Source organism: Cheilinus undulatus, linkage group 10 (genome assembly GCF_018320785.1).
Source record: "Cheilinus undulatus linkage group 10, ASM1832078v1, whole genome shotgun sequence".
Lineage (NCBI taxonomy): Eukaryota > Metazoa > Chordata > Actinopteri > Labriformes > Labridae > Cheilinus > Cheilinus undulatus.
Genome location: NC_054874.1, coordinates 42186825 through 42211320, shown reverse-complemented (window position 1 = coordinate 42211320; position 24496 = coordinate 42186825). Strand labels below are relative to the sequence as shown.

Sequence of the window (24496 nt, the reverse complement as noted above, 5' to 3'; positions counted from 1 at the left end):
GATTAACCATTTGATCAAGGGTCCATCACTTTCTCCTCCATCAAGGTTACATCTACAGTTAGTAAAGGTTCAAGAAAATCACAAAATAATGACTATATCTAGGCTGGTAGAGAATTCTGACTTCTTATGAATACAAAAAAAAAACTTTGTATCGTTTTCATAAGTTATAATAAAGACACAAGAAGAAAGAAAATGCACCAGCTGTTTCTTTGGAAAAAGACAAACTAAGCTGTGATTCTGGCCTAAATAATAAGCTTTTCATCCTCAATAAGTCTGAAGACTGACATATGCTCTTAAATTTGACATTGTATTCGATTGTATGGCTGCTCACTGTTCGCCTGAAACTTTGTTGCATGTGCTGCTGCCTGTTTTGGCCAGGACACTCCTGTTAAAAGTCCTTTCTAACCACAATAAATTCTATTCTTCTCTGTAAATATAATAAAAATACAAATAAAAACATCATATTTCTTCTTTGTAGAAAATATATAAAGAAAGTAGAGGCTGACTTACCCAGAGACCTCAGGAAGAAGTTTTTAAACTCATCCGTCTCTAGTGTGTCGTCTTTTGATCTGAAAGAAATCAGAATCACAAAAATCAAAACACATATTTTCTTGTTCTAATACATTGATCCAAAAGATATTTAAAAATAGGGCATAAACACAAAGGTTATTAAACAATGCAAATCATATAACGGTTTTAAAAATGAATAACAAAGAGCCATAAAACATATAAAACACAAAAACTGAACTAAGGGTAATAAAATTATAGCAGTAGAGACATAATAGCACTAAATCTGAGAAAGAAAGTCCACGAAGAAGACTTTCGTGATGTTAAATGTTACATTAAATCTGGAAAATGCTTATAAATGATTGTTTTTATAATAAGCATATCACCTGCTATTGCACTGTGCGGCCAGAAGATGGCAGCCTTTAACAGAGATACACATTACTGAAAGGCTTTGGGGGATTACTGGCAAAAAGTTTTAAAGACTGAGATTGTATGTTGTGTGTGTAAATGTAGCTTTTGCTCGTCAATAAAACATTAAATTTCAATCAAAAAAAAAAAAAAATCATTTTAACAACACCACAAACTACAGCCTTTAAAGTTGAAATCCTCTCAGCACCTTTTTACAGATAACTGTGGATTTGTACTGAAAACAATAATAAATAAATAAAAATCTAACTCAAACTTATTTCATACATAATGAAATGGCCACTGGTGCACCACAGAGATGTTGTGTAAGCAGAAAAAGGAAGTCTTTTGTCCATGAAAAAGTTCTGCATTTTTGAGGCTTTATTTTCCAAAAAAGCAACAAACAATGAAACAAAAGAACAGAGAAAATTGGATCCTCCTGTATTTGTTGCAAAAAAAAAAAAAAAAAAAAAAGGGGGTCAAACCAGGTGCATGCTAGTCTCGGGGTTGCTGGATACTTTTGAATATCAAATTTGAGACATTCCAGACATTTTAAAGGCCCAAACAAAGTAAACTAAATTGAATTTGAGCAGTGAGTGGCGTGGTGCCTTTGGAACTTCAACTTCTTGCAAGCTGCTTCAGTTGCTGTTTCTCCCTGCCAACCATTTCACCATTTTTTTTAATCTTAAAGCCAAATCTATTGCAGCCTTCTTATCCTATTAAGAAACATCATAAAAATGCCATCTAGAATTTAAATCCTCCTTGAATAAAAATTAGACTTTTAAGACACTGTATGACTTTTTATTGTAAAATTCTAACTGAAGACTGAAAACTTTTCAGGGAATTGTGGGAAGTTCCATGTGGTCTCTTAAATACCTACCAACCTATTTACCTCAGGTGTCCAGTGTTACCCATATACCAAACAAAACAACAATGCTAATTGTGCAGAAACTAAATATTTTAAGCAAATAATTCACAAAAAAAAAAAACATCTAAACTGTTCAAACAAACAATACAAATTATTGTTATTTAACCAGGGCTGCTTAATCTGATACATCTTACCTGTTGGAGAGAGTCACCTCCTCCACTTGAAGAACAGGACCTGTCAGTGGGTGCAGCGTCACCTCATCCCCTGACTTCACCCTGAGGTTACTCTGAGCACATCTCTGAAGACCAACTTTCCCACTGGGAAAAGCTGCAACTGGCCATCCTAAACACACCTGAGGGACAGAGGTCATGGATTAGTAAATATCAACAATGCAATTTATTTACAGGTAGTTTTAATAATGATAACACAGCTGTTTACAGAAGAGAAGAGAAGAGAAGAGAAGAGAGAACCTCTTGCTGTCCTGTGGGACTCTTCAGTAGGACTGGTCTTCCGATGCAGACGCTGGCGGACTTCATTGAATTGAGGCTCATTTGTGCTAAAGTTGATCTGCAACATCTTGGCGTTTTGTCATCAGCTGGGAGGAAAAGAATCAAATGTGAAACCAGGATGTCAGAAATGATAAGTCCGCATTGTAACCTCACAAAAAAGAAGCTAGTTCTGAAGTACAGACATCATGTTTTGCATGAATCCGAAATCAAAGTGAGGTTGTGTTTAGCTGAAGATCAACAAAATTTGGAATAATGGATGCACCAGACGACATTAGATTTTTGTATTGTAAAAAACACCAAGTGCTTCCCGTTCAGAGAAGAGCTGAAAGAGCGGATCAGGGAAGTAGACAGTCTGGTAGTTGTTTTGTGTCCAGAGCTTCATTAAATATGTTATGGGCTTGCTGTGCCCCCCTTGTGTGTGTGGTGCCACTGGCAACCGCCGATACCTTGTGGTAAATTTGAACATTTTTGCAAACATTTAAGACCAGAAGTTTTCATATCTGCTGATAAAAATATGTAACTTTTTAAAAAAAATATCTGCCATTACTGATGTTAGGGTAACTGTGGCTCAGTTGGTACAGTTGTTTGTCCTGCAATCACAAGGTTGCCAGTTCAACCTCCTGGTCCTACAGTCACATATCAATGTGTCCTTGGACAGGACACTTAACCCCAGTTTGCTCCCACTGCTTCATCTATGGCACGTAAATGGGTATAGATGTGTTTGAATGGTTTTAGATAATACTGTTGGCCAATTATCCATTGCAACCTCTGCCATCAGTGTGTGAATGGAGTGAAACGGTGTGTACTGCAGTGTAAAAGCTCTTTGAGAAGTCAGATGACTAGAAAAGCACTACACAAGCTCAAATCCACTTATCATTTAATGATATCATGCCGAGAGTATGGTGTATCCGTATTTGTAACCTAACCTACGGCCAGATTATTAGATTATCAACTCCATAAACTTTGTTACTAGACATAATTATACTGTAATCAGTTTCATATAATTTAAGCCAGTGTCTGTCTGTCCATCTATCTTTATATATGTTTATGTGTGTAGGTATTTAGTCATAACATAATTGTCAAATATTTTGAAGATGTCATTATTGCTTATTTTGTTTAATTTTTCTTTGGCAACAGCTGTTTTTACCATTCGTGCTGGTAAAGCTTTTTGAACATTGGTGAACATAGTAGCCTACAAGAACCACAAAGTGGGGTTTTATTCCTAAAAAGGTAGTGAAAGACGAGAGCATGTTTAATCTTGAAGCCAGTGTGGGGTTGAATATCTTCATAGTTAGGTTTGTCTCAGTGTTTCCTTTTAATGCAATGCTCTTGAGCGCTAAAATGCGTGTCTATGATGACATTAGAGGACAAGTGGTGCAGTGAGATCAGCATCAGACAGCACCACTGCGTGCAACGAGGACCACAGCATCCGTCTTAACAGAGTTAACGCTGACTGGTTAAACTGCTGTATATATGAGCAAAAACAGAATTTAAAATGTCTTGGAGCTTGTTTAAAGTCTGTCTTTGTCAGCGAACTCTTACCTTTGTCAATAAAATCCATGACTATTAATGAATTGCCATTTAAACTTCTGCTGCTTCCTCCTTCGTGAAGTGATGTTTGCAGGTTGGAGGAGTCATTTGAGCCTTCCTTCAGGACGAGAGAGCTGTCTCCTTCACTCGCCTTTTTCGACTTACTTTTATTTTTCTTTGTGGACATTTTAAATTGTGAAAATCTTCCCCACGTGAACTTGCAAACATGTGTAAACACTAAGCGGTGCTGTAAACTTCCTGGTTTAATATACGCCCCGCCTCCTATTACCGTAAACCCTTGAGTAGCTGTCGTCGAAAATTTAGCACTCTAACCGTTTGTGTGTCCTGCAGGACACATCATTTTTCACAGCGTTAAGCTATATATATAGGGCTACAGATTTTTATTTTAGTCAATTTATTGGAGATAATAGGATGGAAAAATATCAAGATATAGATTAAATGACAAAACAGTGACAATAATCAATAAATATAAACAAGAAAATACTACGGATATGATAGTGGTTCTGAAACGACGTTTATTAATAACTTGTCCGCTGTCTCATATTTCTAGTGCCATATTAATTCTTTTGAAGCACAAAAATATGCAGGAAAAGCTCTGTTTAACTGTGCCAAGCTAAAATGACATATGTGAATGGAGTTCGTTATGAAGAAGATGCTTGGACGCTAACGGGGTCGGAGAGCCATTTTACGGAAGTATTACGGTATTTATGCAACGTCCAGGGTGGACTTTTACGTAACCGTACAGTACCACTCTCACATGCCGGTTGAAAACTGAACAAGTAGTACATTTCATTTGTTGTTTGCAGACGCGAAAAAAATGACTTCATCAACTGTAGCCCTAAAGCTTTTGCCCATTTTGACAGGACGGTTAAGCAGCTCAGTGTCACGTCACTCACGCGCAGCTGTCCGTGCTATGTCTTGCTCTGCAGCTCGACCTCAGCTGCACAGAGTGGAGGGCACCGGGGCTCTGGCAGGGAAAGTGGACCGCTTCGGTGGCGTGACAGTGAACCTCGCTGAGATCGGTTTACCGGCGGACATCAGCGAGAGCTCATTCAGCAGACTACTGCAAGGTTGGTTGTTGTACAGACTGTTGAGACTTCACTCAATGCAATGATGTTTTCAAGTTAACTCTGTCAGTCTCCTCAAACACTGAGTAAAGCAGACCAGTTAGCTGCATCCTTCACAATCTTAACACTTTAAAGAATGTCTTTGATAATGTGAAATGAAATATAACTAAGCACCGAACAGTAGCTACACTTGGTCAGGCGTAATTTAATATTGTTTGAAAAATGAATGCAGAATTCTACAGAAACATGCATTTTTGTGTCCCTAGCCTTTAATGAAATATTTAAATTGTTGGGAAAACTTTATGAATAAATTTCTTTTTATCTTCTAAATTAAACTACTTTCTTTGAACAATTATACTTCCCAATTAATGAATTCTTTAATATTTTTATTTTTCACCAGCTACAAGGATGCCAAGCACAACAAAAGTACCTGTCCCCATGGCCATGTATTGATGGTTACAGCAAGATTTTGAGGACAAATCTGATTTTTCTGCCATTTGGAAAAAAATAATACATGTGGCTTTCATATATGGAAAAGACATACATCAACAAAATGTCAAATAAATATGAGTTATATTATAAAAGTAACTGTCTCTCAGAGTCATGTCACTGGTGTTACTTTATTAAAAATAGCCATTTAATTTCAAAGTTAAGTCATGCTGAGGATTGCAAGATTTCCTGTGCATCTTATTTGTTGATCTTATGTAGAAATGCCCATGATAAGTACACCAATCCTCAGTATTCTATTAACAAAGTGTTTGAAATTATCCCTTGATTTCACATGAAGTTTTAAGTTAACATCACTGGTGTTACCCACTTTTTTGTTCAAAAAAAAAATTGCATACAGTTTAAATATCATTATTTGTGAGTATATCCTGATTATCAAAATGTGGTTTGATTCCATGTACCAGTAATTTTTTCAAATGAATTTTTCTAGAAAAATGTCACTGGTGTTACATTTTTCATGTGTCACACCATTATGATGAGAAAAAACAGTGAAAACAGTGCATAGATGAACTTTGTTCAAAGCTGTTTATCACTTTATTTTGCCTAAGATGACACTAAGATTTCATCATTTTGAACTTCTTTATCACTGTTGATTGAACTTAGGTCAGGTATGGCTGAATCAAGTGCAGCTGTGAAGCAGTAACTATATGCAAACATTGTATGGATGTTGATGGAAACAGTGTAGAAGCTGCCATTGTCAATTCTGATTTTTGATTTTTATGCTTGTCGTGAAATTTAGACTTATCTAGTAAATACGTTGAAGAATAAGGCAAAGTTGGACTTATGTCACTGGAGTTACAGCATGTGTTACTCTATTCACATTTTTCCTGTGGTGTTGATTATAATTCGTCACTTCTGGTGTGAAAATTCTAACACACACACTGAATTTTGCTACTTACTTGAGAATTGAAATTTAAGGGACTGTCTTTTAACATTTTGATGATAGTTTCTCCAATTTGTTTTTATTTGCAATTTTGCAGCAAATTTATGGTAGAACCATGTTGATTAAGTCACACTTTAAACAAAGACTTTTGAAATAGATCAAGTAAATCTCTTTTATTCTTCTCTCATCATTCTTCTATGACTCCGACTCCATGTGCTAAAGAGGCTGAGGTATAATTAAAAAAAAAAATTCTCTAATGTTGCTAATAGGATAGGGTAACACCTGTGACAAAAAGATGGTCTTTGCTATCTTTAAATAAATACCAAGAACAGTCATTAAGCATTTATGCAAATGTATGTAACCAATGAGTTATTTAATAATGTGGAATAAGTTAAAGTGTTGAAAAAGAAATACATTTTCCGGCATTTTGCAACCCTAAAAGAGCACCTCTCTGTAGAATGACCCACATGCTCACTGTTGCAGTATTCATTCCCCTGCCACAAACCATGTATTTGTTTATTGCATGCCATTTTAACACACAGTAATCCACTAATTCATTGTTTAAATATTTTGTAAGACCTACCTCACGGATCAACTGATTATCCACCTGACTGATTATCAGGGCCAATCTCTGACATTGAGCTGTTTGCTCATGCCTACACAGCAGGGCGGCTTCTGCTTCATTCATAGCGGATATGCTTACTTATTTTGGCTTCCAAAACATTAAAGACAGTGCAAACTTAGACAGAAGTCAAGTCGTTTGCAAAATATGCCCCGCCAGAGTGAAATACTCAGACAAGACGACAAATTTGAGAGCTAGACATCATAGGGATAGCATTACAGCTAATGGCTAACATTGGCAAACAAGCCTGTTGAAGCTACTGATGGTCTCTACTTGTCCAACCATTATCACAGTCAATACTCGTTTTATTTGTAAGAACTTGCGTTGTCTTAGTGTTGTTAAGAATTGTTCCTTTGGTAATATGATAAAAATACACTGTGGCTTGTCACATGCCCTCCCCACAACACAGTCCATTATCCTTAAAGCTGGACTTAAAGATCGGCTTGTCTCCCGTAGTCTCCCTCCACCAGTGTTAATTTCATCAATTAAAACTATGCCTAAAATGTTCATTGACAGTCTTTTTTTCCATGACAAAAACTAGACTAAGACTAACAAAAATAGTTTTGTGATGACTAAAACTGACAAAAACTAAGTTTAGTTTTCATCAAGATGACTAAAACTAGACTAAAATGTAATGTAGTTTTTGTTGGACATCCAAAACCTGTGATATTTCTCCACTGTGGGTAAATCTGTCAATAAACAATGCAGCTGTAGCTATTCTGCCTCTCTGTTGTAGAGAGCAGGTACCCCAGGTTTGGCAGGGTGGTAGAACACACTACCATGACTTGGTACCAGATTTAGGCAAGAAAATAAATGCATGGACTAAAAGTAAAGACTAAAATGTGATGACTTTTTTTGGACTAAAACCAGACTAAATTATTTTGAGTTTTCATCAACTAAAACTGGATTAAAACTTTAAAGGATAGAAATAACTAAAATGTGACTAAAACTAAAATGCATTTCATTGAAAGACTAAAACTAAGACTAAAATTAAAAATAGCTGCCAAAACTAACACTGCCCTCCACAAAGACCTGGTTGTTACGTGATGACATTAAAACTGATATAACGTGAAATATAAAAGATTTGAGTACATTTAGTCAATATTGATTTATTCCCCTTTTCTTTTAAAAAATTCTGACAGCATTTTAATTCAGTGCAGCAAATGGGGAAAATATTCATCGTCAGATTGCACAGAGATAGTTAAAATGCTAGATCATGCAGGACCTTATATTTTTTTAATAGCTTAATTCTGTTTTGTTAAGTTCCATATTAACTAAAAAATTACATAGTAGTTATATATATACACTGGTTTATATAAACAGTATGTATGTGCTTAGACACTTTATTTTCAGTGTTTGAGCTTAGTCTGTCAATTTCAGTGAAACTGGCACTATATTGCAGTTAATAAATTGAGAAATCCTGTATTTGAACATTTTATAACTATTTTGTATTCTCTAGTTAGACATAATTTGTGATTTACCATTATACAGTTGTCTTGCAATGTAACGATTATCGCAGTATTGCTGTATCATAATAATATCGGTATCGTGCACTAGAGCCCGACCAATATGGGATTTTTTGGGCCGATGCTGATACCGATGTTGCGGGCTAAAAAAAAGCTGATATCCGATAACCAATATATCGGCCAATACATGAAATAAGAACGCTGATATACACAGGATATATACTGTACATAACACAAATTCTTATATTTATATTATCTTTGTTTATTTCACAAAGATGCAACTTAGATGACTTTAAAATGCTGTATAATAGTCTTATCTTAGATAACAGTGGACATGTGAAGTAACAGTTTCATTTATCATTGTTTATTCTCTGATCCTGCTTCTCTAGTAAGCAGTAGAGACACAGCTGGTCGACTTCAACTTTCACAATGCTTTATGTAAACAAATATGGCTGCCCACTGACAAAAATCAAAGTACCTGATCGAAAATGGATTAAAAATGGATAAAAAGACGCTTATTATTAGATGTAAAGCTGTGGATTTAATCTCCAACGACCCCAAAAAGTCACCAAAGTTTTACGGAGACATTGATGGTAGCAAACGAATGGCAAAATGGTCAGCTTTCAGAGGAAAAAAACAGTAAGTTTCTATGACTTACGGTTCAGAAGTTATCAACGTTTTTATAAACTGTGTCATGTATTGTTGTATAGGACAACACTGTCCTCAGAGACTTCGGAAAGTCAGCCAAGTTCCGGGCTCACTAAAAAATGTTGAGCTACGAATGCTTGGAAGACATGATTAGAAAGGCACAACGGAGAGCTTTCACGGATCAGTGCCTCGTGAGCTCTAAGGGTTAATATATCGGCTACATATTGGCTGATGTTGATTAATCTGTGATACGCTATAATCGGCCCGATGAATTGTCCCGCCGATCAATCAGTTGGGCTCTATCGTGTGCCGTGTATCGTATGGTATCGTGAAGTACCCTGTGATTCCCACTCCTATTGTGTACAGTTGCTTTTGTTGACTGAGCTCATGCTGCATTATCACATCTATTTATTTTTGATCATGCAATTTACTGTTGTAACATAAAGTGAATTTTGTTTGTCATTATAAATGTATATCTGTTCCAATTAACAGGTATTAGTCTTGCAAACTACAACTCCAATTCCAAAAAAGTGGGGGCACTGTGTTATATTAATAATTAATAATGCAATGATTTGCAGATCTCGTAAACCCATATTTAATTCATAGAACATAAATAACATATCGGATGATGAAACTGAGGCATTACAGGGCTGTGTTTACCATTGTTTAGCATACCCTCTTCTTTTGACAACAGTCTGTAAAAGTCAGAGATGTTAGGAGACCATGCAGTTGTTGGAGTTTTGGGGAAAAAATGTCCAATTCTTAACCCCTATAGGATTCTAGCTGCTAAACCATCCTGGGTATTTTATGGCAGATTTTTTTGTTTTATAATGATCCAAATGCTTTCTTCTGGTGAAAGGTTTAGATTGCAGGTAGGCCAGTTCATGCTGTTGTGATGGATGCCGTATGTTGTTTGGCATTGTCTTGCTAAAAGATGCACAGCGTTCCCTAAAAGAGGCATTGTCTGGATGGTAGCAAATGTTGTTCTAAAATCTCTATGCACTTTTCATCATCGATAGTTTCTTTTCAGGTGTGTAAGCTGCCCATACTATAGGCACTAATGCAACCCCATACTACAGAGATGAAGGCTTTTGAACTGTGCACTGATAACAAGCTGAATGATCCCTCTCCTCTTTAGTCCACCAGACGCAGCAACCATGGTTTCCAAAAGGAATTTTACCTCAGTCCATTTTAAATGAGCTCTGACCCTGGGAAGACAGCGTTCCTGGATTGTGTTCACATATGGCCTCTTCTTTGCATGATAGCTGGTTGCTAGGTTAAGTGGGCTTGTATAGGCAGATTAAGGGTCAACTGACCGATATTGGTTTTCAAAGCAGCTACAAATACAGATTATTAGTACAGTTCCAAAAAAGTTGTAGCACTGTGTAAAAAGTGAACAAAGTATGGGTTTATGAGATTTGCAAAACATTGCATTTCATTTGTATTTACATTTTACACAGTGCTGCAACTTTTTTGGGATTGGAGTTGTATCAGTAATCCGTATTTGTAGCTGCTTTGAAATCCAATATTGGTTAGTCAATCTCTAATCTACTTAGCCATTATTAGTTTTATATAGAGGCATTTTTGGACTTTTAGAATAGTGTAGAACATTGCCGTTGGGTCCAGGGGTCCTCTAACCTTGCAAAGCAGATAGATGCGCCTGTTTCCGTGTTTCTCACTGGCAAATCCATCTTGCAAAGCTCCTGTCTGAACCATTTTGGCCCGGTTAGAAATGACAGGACCAATCAGCAACGAGGGGCAGTACTTTCAGGCGCAGCGCAGTCGTGATGTAAGCAAGCGGAAACAAGAGGCTGGTGCAACTATGGTGGAAGACATTAGCGTGGATGCTGCTAAAGTGCCAGTTTTATCAGAACTTGATGACATTACTTTGTTAGAAGAACAAAGAACAACATTAATTTGTTTACTTTTCAAAAACGACAAAAGTTATGTACTTACATGTCTACAGTTGGCATGGTTCGCATTATGCAGATATCTATGGAGTTTACTTCTCAGTAGCGGGGCAACTTGGTAGCAGCTATGACATCACGTTGCTCCAATCGGCCCGTAAAGATATGACACACAGAACATTCATCCAATCCCCTGCCGAGTTTTTTTTCAAAGGCTCTGCCCTTTCCTAAACGCTGTCTATGAGTGTTTTTCCAATTTACATTCAAACTACATCACTTAATCATTGAATGTAATTTTACATATACTTCATATTATCAGCACACCTAAAGATTATCTTGAGGCCCCTTGGTGCACACAGCCCCCAGAAATTCCCCCATTTTTGGTAAAACCTCTTCTGGTCTTGGAGTAAATATTGTTAAATAGGAAGGATGTGGCCTCCCTGTACTTTAATGTGGTTTGTGTGTTGATAAATGTCCCTTAATGTCTAAGTCAAGTGTCAGTGTCACTGTTTGTGGCCAGTCTGCAGATGATTATGTCTAACACTTTGTTTCAGGTTGACCACATCCTGGCCTAGCTTGCTCGTGGCATCTTCGGGCCAAAATACCAATATAAACTTGTTTTTTTACTAAACTTTGGCACTTTTGCCATAGAAAGTAAAAGATAATAGATATTGTAACATTTAAGGTATGTGATATAGAAAAAAGTTTTGAAGTATCAACAGTTTTGTCAACCTTAGACCATAATCTTTATCATGATAAATTTGATTTATAATATTTTGTCAATGTTTTATCACAGTCATTTTTTTACGCAATTATTGAATCAAGAAATTGCCAGAATTAGCTGTCATTTTTATTTGTAAAAGTCAAACAACACAACGATGCTCATCCTTTCTCCAGCTTCCCTTTAAAAATGTTCTGCTGTAACCTTCAGGCCACTTCCTCCAGAGTGTCTCTGTTGTCTGTCATTTATGCTCCAAAATCATATGACTTAATTTTCAAGCAAAATCTGAAGTCTGCAGTTGAACTATTCCACTGATAAAGCTGCACCCTTAATAAAAGAACTTCTGGGTAATGTTGGATTTAATGACTGCTGTCCTCTTCAGATTCTTTGCTCCAGTGGAAAGCAGAGGGCAAAGTCGCAGTGTGGCTTAGGGTGCCCATCTCTCTGAGCCGATGTGCTGCTGCTGCCTCCATCCAAGGCTTCACCTTCCATCATGCCAAAGGTGACCACGCTGTACTGGCTCTGTGGTTGGGAGAAGGGGAGAGCAGACTACCTGGGTTTGCAACTCATCAAGTTGGAGTGGCAGGTAGAGATCTTTAGCACTGAAAGTTTCTAAATCATATGAAATATCACCTCAGTTCATTTGTCAAGCCTTCTCAGTATAGTAGTGTGACATCTAAGCTAAACAAGTATGCTCATGGGGAGCAATCCCAAGTCACTTTTGACGTGGAAGTGGAGTTTGCAGATAAGAACTGACATCAGCCTGCACCAGACAGAAACTACTTTTATTTAGTTTATAGATAAATCCATCATGTTTCAAACTGATTGCATATGCAGAAGTTTTGGGGTATCTTAAAACATGCAAATGTGTCATTTTCACACATGAATTCATGTTGTTGGCACTCCAGTACAGAATATTGTAAGTACAAGTCGTTCAAGTAGAACTGAAGCTGAAATGAACAGGCATTAAGCCATTTCCTACAGAAAGAACTGCTTATTCTCACATTTTTCTGTGATGTACTTTTCAGCTTTGGCCCATCTCACTTCCTTCATGAAGATAATACAAGGTGGAGCTTCAGACCTGAAGTGTGCTGTGTTTGTAGTTGTCCAGCAGAGGGCAGTGTGATGTTTATGCTTTCCTACCATAGAGTTGGTGAGCTCGAAGCATGTCAGAACATGTCCAGAGCATCCTACAGAAGGAAATGAGGCCCATAAACTCCCCTTTTTTGTTTGCCAAAATCCCCACGCACACAATCAATTGAAACTAAGGTCAGGAATCTGAAGTATGCAGCTGTTTAGATGTTCTGAAATGTGTTTGCTTGTTCTCTTCAGCACCTCAGCTCATTATTATGATAGGAACATGGGAAAATTCAACAATGGAGGGGCAATTAGAGGCATAAGTCTGGTCTGATAAGAGGAGAGTCACCCCATGATTTATTTGTCAGACTGGAGCCTGATATCTCTCATAGTGCTCTCCAATAAAAAGTGATGTGCAGGGAGGCAAAGGAAATATGAGCCTCAGAGGTCTTTAAAACTGTCCAACGTGAAAACAGATGTTCAGTCAGATTTATTTTAGGTCAAAGTAACCTCCATTGACAGGTTAACATAGAAATTAAAAGTAAACAGAAGTTGTATGATAGCAGGTCTAACTCCAGTTAAGCCTGCAGGTATTTCATCTTTCTTACTGTCGGATGTGGACCATAACATCATCAGTTCTTCTTAAGAGTTAAACAGATGAGACTTGAAGGTTGACAGAGCTCATTAAATTGTATATAGTGCTAATAAAAAGTATTCACCCCCTTGGATGTTTTACCCTTTTAGTAATATATATCAATCATGGTCATGATTTGGCCGAGGGACCATGCTAGAAGGAGACTAGTGAGAGAGGCCACCGAGACACCCATGGCTACTTTGATGGAGATACAAGCTTCAGCAGCTGAGATAGGACAGACTCTGCATACAACAACGGTTGCCCAGACTCTTCACCAGTCAAAGCTTTATGGGAGAGTGGCAAAGACAACGCCACTGTTGTAGAAAACTCAGATTAAATCTTGACTACAGTTTGCAAAAATGCATGCGAGAAACTCCATGGTCAAGTGGAATAAAGTTCTTTAATCTGATGAGACCAAAATGGTGCTTTTTGGCCATCAGACAAGGCATGATGTTTGGCAAACACCAATCACTGCACATCACCACAAACACACCATCTCCACTGTAAAGCACAGTGGTGGCAGCATCATGCCGTGGGGATTCTTCTTGGCAGCTATGCCTGGAAGGCTTGAAAAGGCAGAGGGTTAAATGAGTGTAGGAAAATATAAGAAAATCCCAGAGGACAATCTTGTTCAGTCGGAAGAGAACCACAGGGATGAGATTTTTTTTCCATCAAGACAATGACCTGAAGTATACAGTGAAAGCTACACAGAGATGGCTTAAAGACAACAGCAGCCAAGTCAAAGCCCAGAACTCAATCCAATAGAAAATTTGTGAAGGTTGGGCAAGGCTGACTGAGACTGGTCCACATAGACTCAGTGCTGTGATAGCAGCCAAAATGCATCGGGGGGGGGGGGCTATGTTGTCACATACTTTACGTACATATTTTTGTTTCATCAACATTACTTTGTAGAAATATGCTGCTACTAAGCCAAAATGATTTTAAAAATAAATGGAAGGTCAAAACATCCAAGGAGTGAAAACTTTTTATAGGCACTGTATGTACTGTATATGTATATACATATATACCATGGCTGGGTATTCTCACAGTTCCACGATATATGTATGACGGTACAGAGGCCAAACTGCAATATGTACCCAGATACATGTTGATTTTGAATAAAAAACCTGTCCTGTTCTTTATTGTGAAGGATAACAGCAACGGCAGAGCTTTAAGGATCCTGCACTTTAAAAACACTTCAATGCAGGTCCTCGGATATCCGAGAAGAAACTTAATTATGTTTATAATCTCTGAAAAATATGGAAACACAATGTTATTTATTGTTAACTTGAGCGGTTCTCACAGTTGTCTGTCTTGCCATTGTTTTTGTGGTTTCTCTTCACTTTAAAATAGGGGTGTGATGAGATCTCGTGGCACAAGAAACATGGAAACATGCAGTTATTTGTCAAACTTTGCAACAACAGGACTGACCCTTAAACTGGGATGGGCTTTTACTGGAAGCTTTCCAGTAACCAATGAACATCCAACTCAAAGGTTGACTTTGCCTCAACGGTGTCTTAATTCTATGCAGAATAAAAGTAAGACATTTTGGCTTGAATTTTCCTGACTCAGCATCACAGTGAATCACGCAGTGTTTGTGGTTCCATGCATCATGTAGTGACTCACTGATCCATTAATAATTGTGTTTTGGATACTAATAATTACCTTTTTTTCTCAAAATTGAAACTGTTCATTCATGATTATAATTCTAAAAGGACATCCGGTTCTGGACATCACAGCAAATGTCAGAGTCTGTGTGTGTTTTTAATTGGTCAGATGATTCCTTTCTTAATGGTAAAGACTTAAAAGTAGCCCAAGAAGCTCTCAGAAAGTATGAATGTAAGGAAGATGTCAAATTTTTTGTGGCTCAGAAACCAGCTGTAACCTCAAGCCATTAACACTTTTTTACTACAAACCCCACAGCTCCCTCAGATGATCGCTTCTATGTTTTATTTTCTATTCCCCCCTTTTTCGCCTCCTGCCCTTACGTAGTGTTTTATTTCCAAGACAGAAGGCTTCATAATGATAGCCTCCTTTCGTAGCAACCAGGCCTCCTCCTGTGAAGCTCCAGGACCAGAGGATGACATCAGTTTCCACTTAAAAGTCCAAGTCAGGCCTTCAGGACAACCCATCCCTCTTTACACATCTGTGACATTCATTTTAGAAGGCCCGTCCCGGTCCGACAGACGGAGAAACCGGAAAAGAAAGTGGCCTTTTTCCTTCCTCCTCATACTCCTCCACCTCCTCCTTGTCCTGAGCTGTCAAAAGTGGCACATAGCAGCCGCTCTTAGTCACTGCACGCTGAAGAAAAGACTGTTCAAACAGGACAGAAAAATGTAAATGTTGAAGTTGGATGTCTGCATCATTCACAATTTGAGCTGAGTCACTCCAGTGTTTGGACTATAGAGTGATAAATTCATCCCATATTCTATTTTTTTACAGTATCTTTGAACATTCATTTCTGGGCTGTATTTTTTATGAGTCACATTTATAAAAGAAGTTTTTCCGTATTTACTGTCAATGAATTGCTGATGTTAAAGCAGCCATAGTCAGTAGATATGTTTTAGCGTTAATCATTGACTAACATCTCATGCAGTTATAAAAGCAACGTTCTCAAGAGTTATCAGTTTTAAGCAGTTGTTGTCCATTTTAATTTTGGAACACACCTTTATAGTTTTGTATCCAGTGGGTAAAGGTGGCTTTCTTTTCCTCTCTTTCACACTAGGGGTCTGTTTGTCCTGAAATGAAGAGTAATCTTGCAAGGTAGATGGACTGTCCGTCACCAGGCAAATCCATCTTGGAACCGTTCTGTAACTGTGCCAGGTCTATGAACGGACCTAACCAATGAGTATCATTTGAGGAGAACAAGGAGGGAGCTATGGGTAGGGTTTGGTTGTACTGGAAGCCAATATGGCTGCCACCGGTGTAGCAATAAGCTTGGATGTAGCTACAGCGGTGGTTCTCAAATGGTGTGGCAAGCCACATTGGTGTGCCATGGGAATTAGTTTAGTTTAGTTTATTTGTGTCAGGGACAATGTACAATATAGTCTCAAAAAAAAGAAAAAAAAAAAAGATGCTTTGTTCCAAATTTAGCTTGCTGGCTTATTTCCATTTTAGTCCCAGGGCAGGTAAATATGAAATACAGAACCAATCAATTGTCTACACACCTGCATGCACGCACTCAGCCGCATTCATTCAGCCACAATACATATTTCATAACAAAGGAGAGCAAAATACATATATTAAAATCTAAATATGATATTTTTCATAGTTATAAAACAGCGATTTATATGTAATAATAATAATAATAATAAATTTATTTATAAAGCACATGTAAGATGAATGCTGTCAAGTCTGAATTTGTACAACCATATGTTATTAGTACAACTATGCAACATCCAAAAGAGCGATAACACATGTTTAAGAGGCTATTTTCGCATGGATATGAAAATGGTGTGCCTGTAGATTTTGACTTGATCTGAAAACTACTGAGCTATAGTATAGCTCAGTGGTGTAGTGATGCATGCAGAATTGGGTATACTCTTCATTTATGTATTCTTGATTGGGTTTACTTTTTATTTAGAAGTGGGTATGCTCTATGGAGACAGGAAAATAAGTGGGTATAAGAGGTGCATTTAAGAGCCGCAGCTCTGTCACATTTGACCAAAGGTCCTTCTCATTTGTCATTTTGGTATCCTTCCTTCTTTCACTCACTTAATTTCCTTGCATCTTAGCTCCACCCAGCAAGGAATAAAAGAGAGATGCAAGGAAGAGGAGATTTTACTTTCTCATTTTTCATGATTTTAAGCTTATTTTATCACTTTACTGGGACTTTAATCCTCCTCTCCTCTTAAATGTCCTCCATAAGGTCTGTGTTATTAGATATGATAATTGAGCTTTTTATTTCTTTCATATTCTTGTAATCTCTCTGTGAGTTCATATGATGTTTCTTGAGAAAATAAAAACAACACATACCATTTTTAGCAGATCAGTGCTGTGAGAATGAAATGTGAAAAAAGTCATGAACTGTGTAGAGGTGCAGCTTTTCTGCAGGTATCGTGCCTCGAACCCAATCACCAGTCTTAAATCGAAAGACTTCCGCTGAGAAAAGACTGGTTTTTCCTCAGTCTGAGGTCCTTCAGAAGCCTCCTCTCCTCCATACTCACTTCCTCCAGGTGCAATTAAAGGAATTGTATGATCATCTTTATCATGGCGGAGGGAGAATGGTTTCTGGGTCAATCGAGAATTTTTGTTCCAGTTTAGCCCTGGCAGTAGGGTTAGTAGCAGGATACGTTTTTCCAAATAATAAATAAGCATTGATTTTAAAAAAAAAAGTGTATTTTAAAGAAAAAAGTAATCATGATTAATATTTGTGATTATCATTATGGCTAAACTTATTCAGCGCTAAGAGTTGGTGAAACTTTTGCTGAAGCCGGTCAAGAGAATAGCAAAAACATTATTTATTTATTTACTTTTTCCCCAAGAAAAGCTTATCAAACTATCACTAGCTGCATCCATGCTAATCTCCTCTCCGGCAGCTTTCCTTTACAGACATTTCTAAAATGTACCTTTTTCTAAAGCAGTGGTTCTCAACTGGTTGGGTCACCGGATCCACTGAAAAGGGCTTCGCGACCCACTTTTGGGTCCCGACCCACCAGTTGAGAACCACTGATCTAAAGGGTGCTGACGTCTCACATTGAGTCCTCCCTAACTTAAATATTTCCTGTTGAAAAGCCTCCTGTATGTTGTTCTTATTGAAAATATTTGAGCACAGTGTTTGAACAGGCTCAAACAGTTGAAGCAGACATGCATGCTTAAAATTGTGTGAACATCTAATTGTTTTTCTTTTTAACTGGTTATTTGTTTTTGGTTTTGTTTAGGTGCAGTTGTGGATGAATCAAATGGAAAAGTTCTCGTTGTCCAAGACAGAAATAAGGTACAGTACATATTCCTCTTAGTACCTTGAGCTTACTAAACACTATGACAAGCTTCAGCCTGCTGCATTTAAGAAAGAAAAGATTTGACATGTGTTGCTATTTAATACATTTAGATATTAAAACAAGGACACAGAAGAAAAAGTTAGAATTTTTAAAAATAAATGTGTTTGCTGTAACAATGAGGTGAATCAGAGCAACTTTCCTTCTGGAAACTACACAAATCTAGATACATTGAATATATTAGAATTTGTAGGCCAGTATATAAGTAGGCATATGCTTCCAAAAAAGAAAAGTTCTGACAGTTTCTGGCTAGTAAGAGATCATTTTTGCCAGGTTGTTTACTAGCTGTCATCTGATTCATTCTAGAAGTGGACACACTGCTTTACGGCCATGCAAAGGTCAAAAATTAGCTGATGATGCCACAGGTATCATGATGCCCCTAAAAATGTTAATTATTTGTTTTGTTGAGTGAGTTGTGTGTTGCCTCTGTTGATCCAGACGTGGGTGGAAAGCCTCTCAAACATTCAGCTCCTCTCACACTCAACATAGCTCCACGCAGCATTAGTAAACCTCAGGTAAACACAGTGTTTACAGGAGCTGAATGCACTCAAACAGCTCAGCGAGTGTGTCTCTGCGTCAGCACTCACAGAGCCCTGCTGTGAGTGGGCACAAAGTTGACTTACAGCAGACATCTTTCACAAGGGTCTTTACATGGATTTGTTTGCTGTCACAGTTGGCCAGCAGATTGCAGCCAATTACAGGACTCGATTGCACCATGATGCAGCCATTTAGTAAATACATACATACAAACAAGTAAAACTTTGGTTGAGGTTGGTCCATTGATTCTGCTCTGTACTAAGGCTTTTTCTCATTTGAGTCTTAAAGTCATTTTTGGATTTCAAATCCAAACCCCTTCTACTTCTATTCCACACCCTAGTCCTTTGACAGCACTATGACACAAAAAGAAAGAGAAGGAAAGGTTAAGAGAGAAATGGTGCACCTTTATTCTCTATTATCTACTGATACAGCTATCATGCCAATAATATTGTGAATCGGTTAAAAAAGTGTGTGTGTGTATTGACAGAACTCGAATGTCATGCATCCCTTATTAGGTGGAAATGGAAATCTCATTAGTTTATATTAATCTAGGAATAGATCTTGTAGAAAGAATAGGGTGAGTGAAGGTATCCAAGACATCCAGGCTACAGACAGTAAATCTACCAATGCCCCCTCCTGCAGAGGGGCAGGGGTCCGACAGACGGGAGGGCCTTGCTAATTAAAAGTGTATTTTTATTTATTCATTTTTTCTCAGTAATAATTGCTGGTGTTGAATCAAAGCCACTAAAAGATGTTCAGCAGACTTCAGTAGAGAAAAATAAATTACGCTCCTCCCTTCAAAAATGTCTGGTTTAGTCCACCCCTAGTGCTGCGCAGGAGAATGGAGCGTGGAGGAGAGGAGAAAGGTAACTGTAAATTGCATGAGTGATGCTGCCTGAACACTTCAAATTTAGGTGCCCAAAAGAAAAAAAATTAAGAAAAGAAAAGAAATAGTGAGGAGGCAGAATGAGGGGAATAAACTCCTCAGAGAGGTGAGTGCACACAGGGCTTTCAGGAGGAGAAGGAAGCAGGGCGAGAGAGCAAGATGAGGATAATAGAGGAGAAACAGGTAGGGAAAGAGCAAGAAGAGGCTTATAAACACATATACTAATGTGAAGGACATAATACAAGTAAATTTAATTTACTCCAGCAAAAATAGGGCTCATTAATGTAGGGAGATTATAGTTCAAAAATACATGCATAGATATTGGTAAAATGTTGGAAGTGTATTAATTTGTATTTACAACATATTTCCAGTTTTAGATTTTTTTTTCTAAATTCAACTTTATTCATTAAAAGGCTGGCAGTTATATTCATGAAATAACCACATTGTAAACATCAAAGACTAAGTAATGTTTTATAACTAATACAGAGAAAAGGTCAAAGGTCTAACCCCAGGGTTAATTATGTACAGACCTGTTTTGGAAATAGATGTGCAAACATGGGCTCACTTGAGTTTCATTAGCTTCAGCTTAAGCTTAGCTTAAGCTTAAGCATAGCTTAGCTTATGTAGCTTAGTTAGCTGTAGCAACATGTGCTTAAGCAAATGTAGCTAAAGCTAACATTAGCTATGTAAGCTACATAGGTGACATATTCACGTAGCTTACATAGCTAACATTAGTTCAGTAGCTTTGTTAGTATGGACATCTATTAGGTCTGTGAGCTTAAACATGAGCTCTTCGCTACATTAGAATGTTATTATGGAGGATGAGCTTTTTTCTTGTAAGCAGATTGCTTACTCAGTGTTATTTAATGTTTTGTAACCAGGTTTTGCAGGTCAGATTTTTAACTTTTAACTTTTGTTATCCTAACCCTTATTTTTACCCCTACCCTAACCTAACCTTAAGTTTAATCCAATTTTATTTTGATACTTCTATTGTGTATTTCCTCTGACAGATGCACCCTCTCACTGTAACAGTCTAGGAGAGGGTGTCTGAGCCTTTCAAGTAATCAAGTGCTCTCCAATGATGTTGGGACGGGTTATTTGCAGACAATATCAATAATGAAAAATGGCAGTCAAAATTGAAATTTCAAGGCACTTGATGAAGTAGGAAAATCCTTTATCAAACAAGCATTTGTCTGTGTGTTTTTACTTAAATGTGTCTTCATTACAACAGAATATAAAAACACCTTTTTGCTTGTCTGTCACCCCATACAACATGTAACATGCTTTACTTCCCAGTCAGGAAGTATAGGAGCATATAATATATCTTAAAGGCTTTAATCTAGAAGCTCCAGAAGCAGAGGGAAACAGTTAGTGGCCTGGAAGTGTTTGGAGTGTTTTATCTCTTCCTCCTCCTCCTCCACCTCCCCATCGAGCTGTTTACGGGAAATGTGCTCTATTACAGTCTTGCCCTTTGGCAGCACAGCGTCTCTGGCAGATGGAGCCCGCTCAGAGCTCACTAAGGGTTACGGACTTCCTGACAAAAGAACGAGACATTATTGCCCTCACATCAGTACAAAAGCCAAATGACAGATCTCAGTCAATTGAAGGATATTTCATCCATCAGAGGGCTGAATGAAGTCACGGGTATGAGTGTTTAATCGTTCATAGTCCAATGGCATTTATACCTAATTTCCCAGTAGATTACACGCTAACAGTTATGACATGTTTGGCATCAATAAGCTAGTGTTTGTGGTGTTTTTACCTCACATTCAGCTCTGAAGAAAAAAAAACACTTCTCTGAGTTACACAAAATCTCTTTATTTCTTCCCACAAACATGTTAGAAACAGCTCCAAAAATATACCATTCTGTTTACATGAAAATAAAAGCCATAGTGCATTTGTGTTCCTCACAAAGGGAGGGAAGGATATCTAAGATGGCAAAATAGCTTAGCAAACAAAAATTCTTCAACTACAAAAATATATACAACACTTGTTATGTTATAATTTAACCAGCAGCATACTGTTATTAAATATCGAGTATAAGTGGTGAAACAGATTTAGGACACACTCATCAAATGTCAAAGTCTGCAGACTGAGGCACTAAAATAAAACATATAGAGCATGTCTTTGCCCTTAAAGTTATTACTGCTGATAGTTTAACACAGTCTATTACTTGCTGTTCCTAAAGAAAAAAAAAAGTAAAATTTAAAAGATGCTGCAAACAATTTTAAGAACTTGCAAGAAACAAGAAATTTTGGCTGCATTTGTAACTAAAATGAAGTTGAAAAGTTCACCTTTTGAAATATGCATGTTTCTATTACTCTAAGATGCATTTACAGCAGTGCCATCTATCACAAGTGATGTTACATTTTAACTTTTTACTTTTGTCTCAGACAAAGAATGCTTGGAAGTTTCCGGGAGGCTTGTCTGACCCAGGAGAAAATATTGGTGAGTGTCACGCTCAGCAGAGCAGAACACTAATACAGTACATGTAGATCACTCCTTCAGTCGTACTATGTAGATTCAAGGTAATATACATTCATTTGAACTGTACAAGACAAGGCACATGGTATATATGCAAAGAATTCTATATCCTAATTCACCTTTTTGAACATTTTAAAAGCAGCTTGTGTGTTTTATATATTCATGACCCAACCCAAAAAGCAGCATCAAATGTTTTACAAAAAAATATATATATGTTTTTCTTCCCCTTCTTACATGTACAGTTGTTAATCTAAAAGACAAGTGACGACATAAATGTTCTAAACAAACATAGATTTGTATATATTGTTTCGCAGGTGTCACTGCCGTTCGTGAAGTCTTTGAGGAAACTGGCGTTCGCTCCGAGTTCAGATCTCTGCTCAGCATCCGGCAGCAGCACAACCATCCCGGCGCCTTCGGCATGTCAGATATGTACATCATCTGCCGACTCAGCCCGCTCTCCTACGACATCAACTTCTGCACTCAGGAGTGTCTGCGCTGTGAGTGGCTGGACCTCGCAGAACTGGCCAAGACCGGCGACACCACGCCCATCACCTCTCGCGTCGCCCGGCTCCTTCTTCATGGCGTGGAGCGAGGCTTCCAACACATCGACCTTGCCATGGAGGAGCTCCCTGCTGTTTATTCTGGGATGTTTTATCAGCTCTACCACAGGCAGCTACCTCCTGTACTGAAGTCCTAGTCAGCCACCACCAACTTGATGGGGTTAGCATATCATCACTAGCTATGTCGACACATGGATGTCTGAATTACTCATATTTAACTGTATTTATAACTGGAATTATGTTTGCTGTGTGTTTCATACAGTAAATGTTACTGCTGAAGAAATTTGGTGCAATATACTGTGAACTGCAACAATCTCTATGAATTTTAAATCTCTGCTTTACCTGCAAGACGGCAGAGTTTTGTACTGTGTATTTTACATTTTTAGGCGCCCATGTTGTCCAGAGACATTGGACAACAGCTGCTGCCAAGAACTTATTCAGGGTCTGTGTCAAATTTTTTTGTACTGGCAGCTCCCCTTTGTTAATGATACGTGCCATTCAGTGTTTTTGGTGCTTCAGTATAACCAGCGACAGACTATTTTTTATTTTTTATTTTTTTTCCACAGCACTCTCCATTGCTGGTCAATGTGACTTTTCCCTCACCAACCAATCAAAACCAAGAGAGGAAAGACCTCTGATATCAGCTTTTTGTACAACAGTGGCAGAGAGAAAACTTATATAACTCGTCTTTTTAAGGGTACAAGAGGTCCAGAGGTGGGGTTAATGCCAGGGCAGAATTCAATTACGATGTTGTAATTTTCTCTTGCTCGTCCATTGAATAAAGGGAAATATTTCCCCACTACTGAGGGAAACTAGAAGTAAAACTTTGTATTCCACCAATCCTGGTAGAAATCACTCTCAAACAGAGGTTCCTGGTGCTGCCAGCACAGAAAAAGCAACTAATGAACACAGACCCTTGGTTTTAAAGGTATTATTTTAAACTCTGCTGCCCTAACTGGAAACTGGTCACACTGTTACCAGTATCAAGATTTTGTGCTTCTTAATAAGCCGGGTAGTGTTAGCGAACAATGTAACAGAAGCTATACATAGCAGTGTGCAGTTGCTTAGCTATAATTGAGTTTGTCATTGAACCAGGGATCAGTCAAACATTTTATCTTGTATTATGAAGTTCAGCTGTAGTGCAATTATTAATCAATGTTTTTTTTGTTTGTTTTTTTTTTTGCAAATAACACAAAGACAAAGTCAGGAATCACTGAACTGTGTGTCAGCTAGGGATGGGCAGTGTCTTTGATTTCATTAGCGGAGTACTCCTATTTTACAAATGTATATTCCTTTTATCGTAAAGAAATAAATCAGAGCTGTAGGAGGTTGGACAGCAGTCCTGAAACCCCATATCTGACTGAAAAGACGATTGATAGGAATGTATGACTCCATCATGAGAGCTTACCATGTATTCATAGTTACAGCCACTTTTTTCCCCTGTTTCTTTAAGTGCACATAGTTTAAGATCAACCATTTATATCTATGATGTACAAGCTTTACACTGCATGTTTCACACCACAAATTACTGTTCTCTTTTCTGGAAAAGTACCAACAGACATCACTGTTATCTGCTCATGATGACCTGCAACTTGCAAACTGAGATGAACTACTGTAGCCCAAGCCTACTTTTACACAGAATCCACTGAAAAATGATTAA

The 24496-nt window shown here is 37.8% G+C and overlaps 2 protein-coding genes across 3 annotated transcripts in view; one reads left to right on the top strand and one right to left on the bottom strand.

Moving 5' to 3' along the window:
- Positions 1–4063, bottom strand: part of spata5 (spermatogenesis associated 5) — a 222940-nt gene extending 218877 nt beyond the window's left edge. For both annotated transcript variants that reach the window (XM_041796946.1, XM_041796947.1), the window contains exons 1-4: positions 3832–4063; positions 2251–2375; positions 1975–2132; positions 511–569 (exon numbers count right to left, since the gene is read on the bottom strand). In XM_041796946.1, coding sequence (XP_041652880.1) covers positions 511–569; positions 1975–2132; positions 2251–2375; positions 3832–4006 — 517 coding nt within the window. In that variant the 5' untranslated portion in view covers positions 4007–4063. The remainder of the gene's footprint in view (positions 1–510; positions 570–1974; positions 2133–2250; positions 2376–3831) is intronic.
- A 509-nt stretch (positions 4064–4572) lies between these two features.
- Positions 4573–23819, top strand: nudt6 (nudix (nucleoside diphosphate linked moiety X)-type motif 6). Its single transcript, XM_041797174.1, has 5 exons — positions 4573–4910; positions 12044–12247; positions 18253–18308; positions 22186–22240; positions 22591–23819. The coding sequence occupies exons 1-5, from the start codon at positions 4658–4660 to the stop codon at positions 22971–22973; spliced, it is 951 nt and encodes a 316-aa protein (XP_041653108.1). The 5' UTR covers positions 4573–4657; the 3' UTR covers positions 22974–23819.
- Positions 23820–24496: the final 677 nt, after the last annotated feature.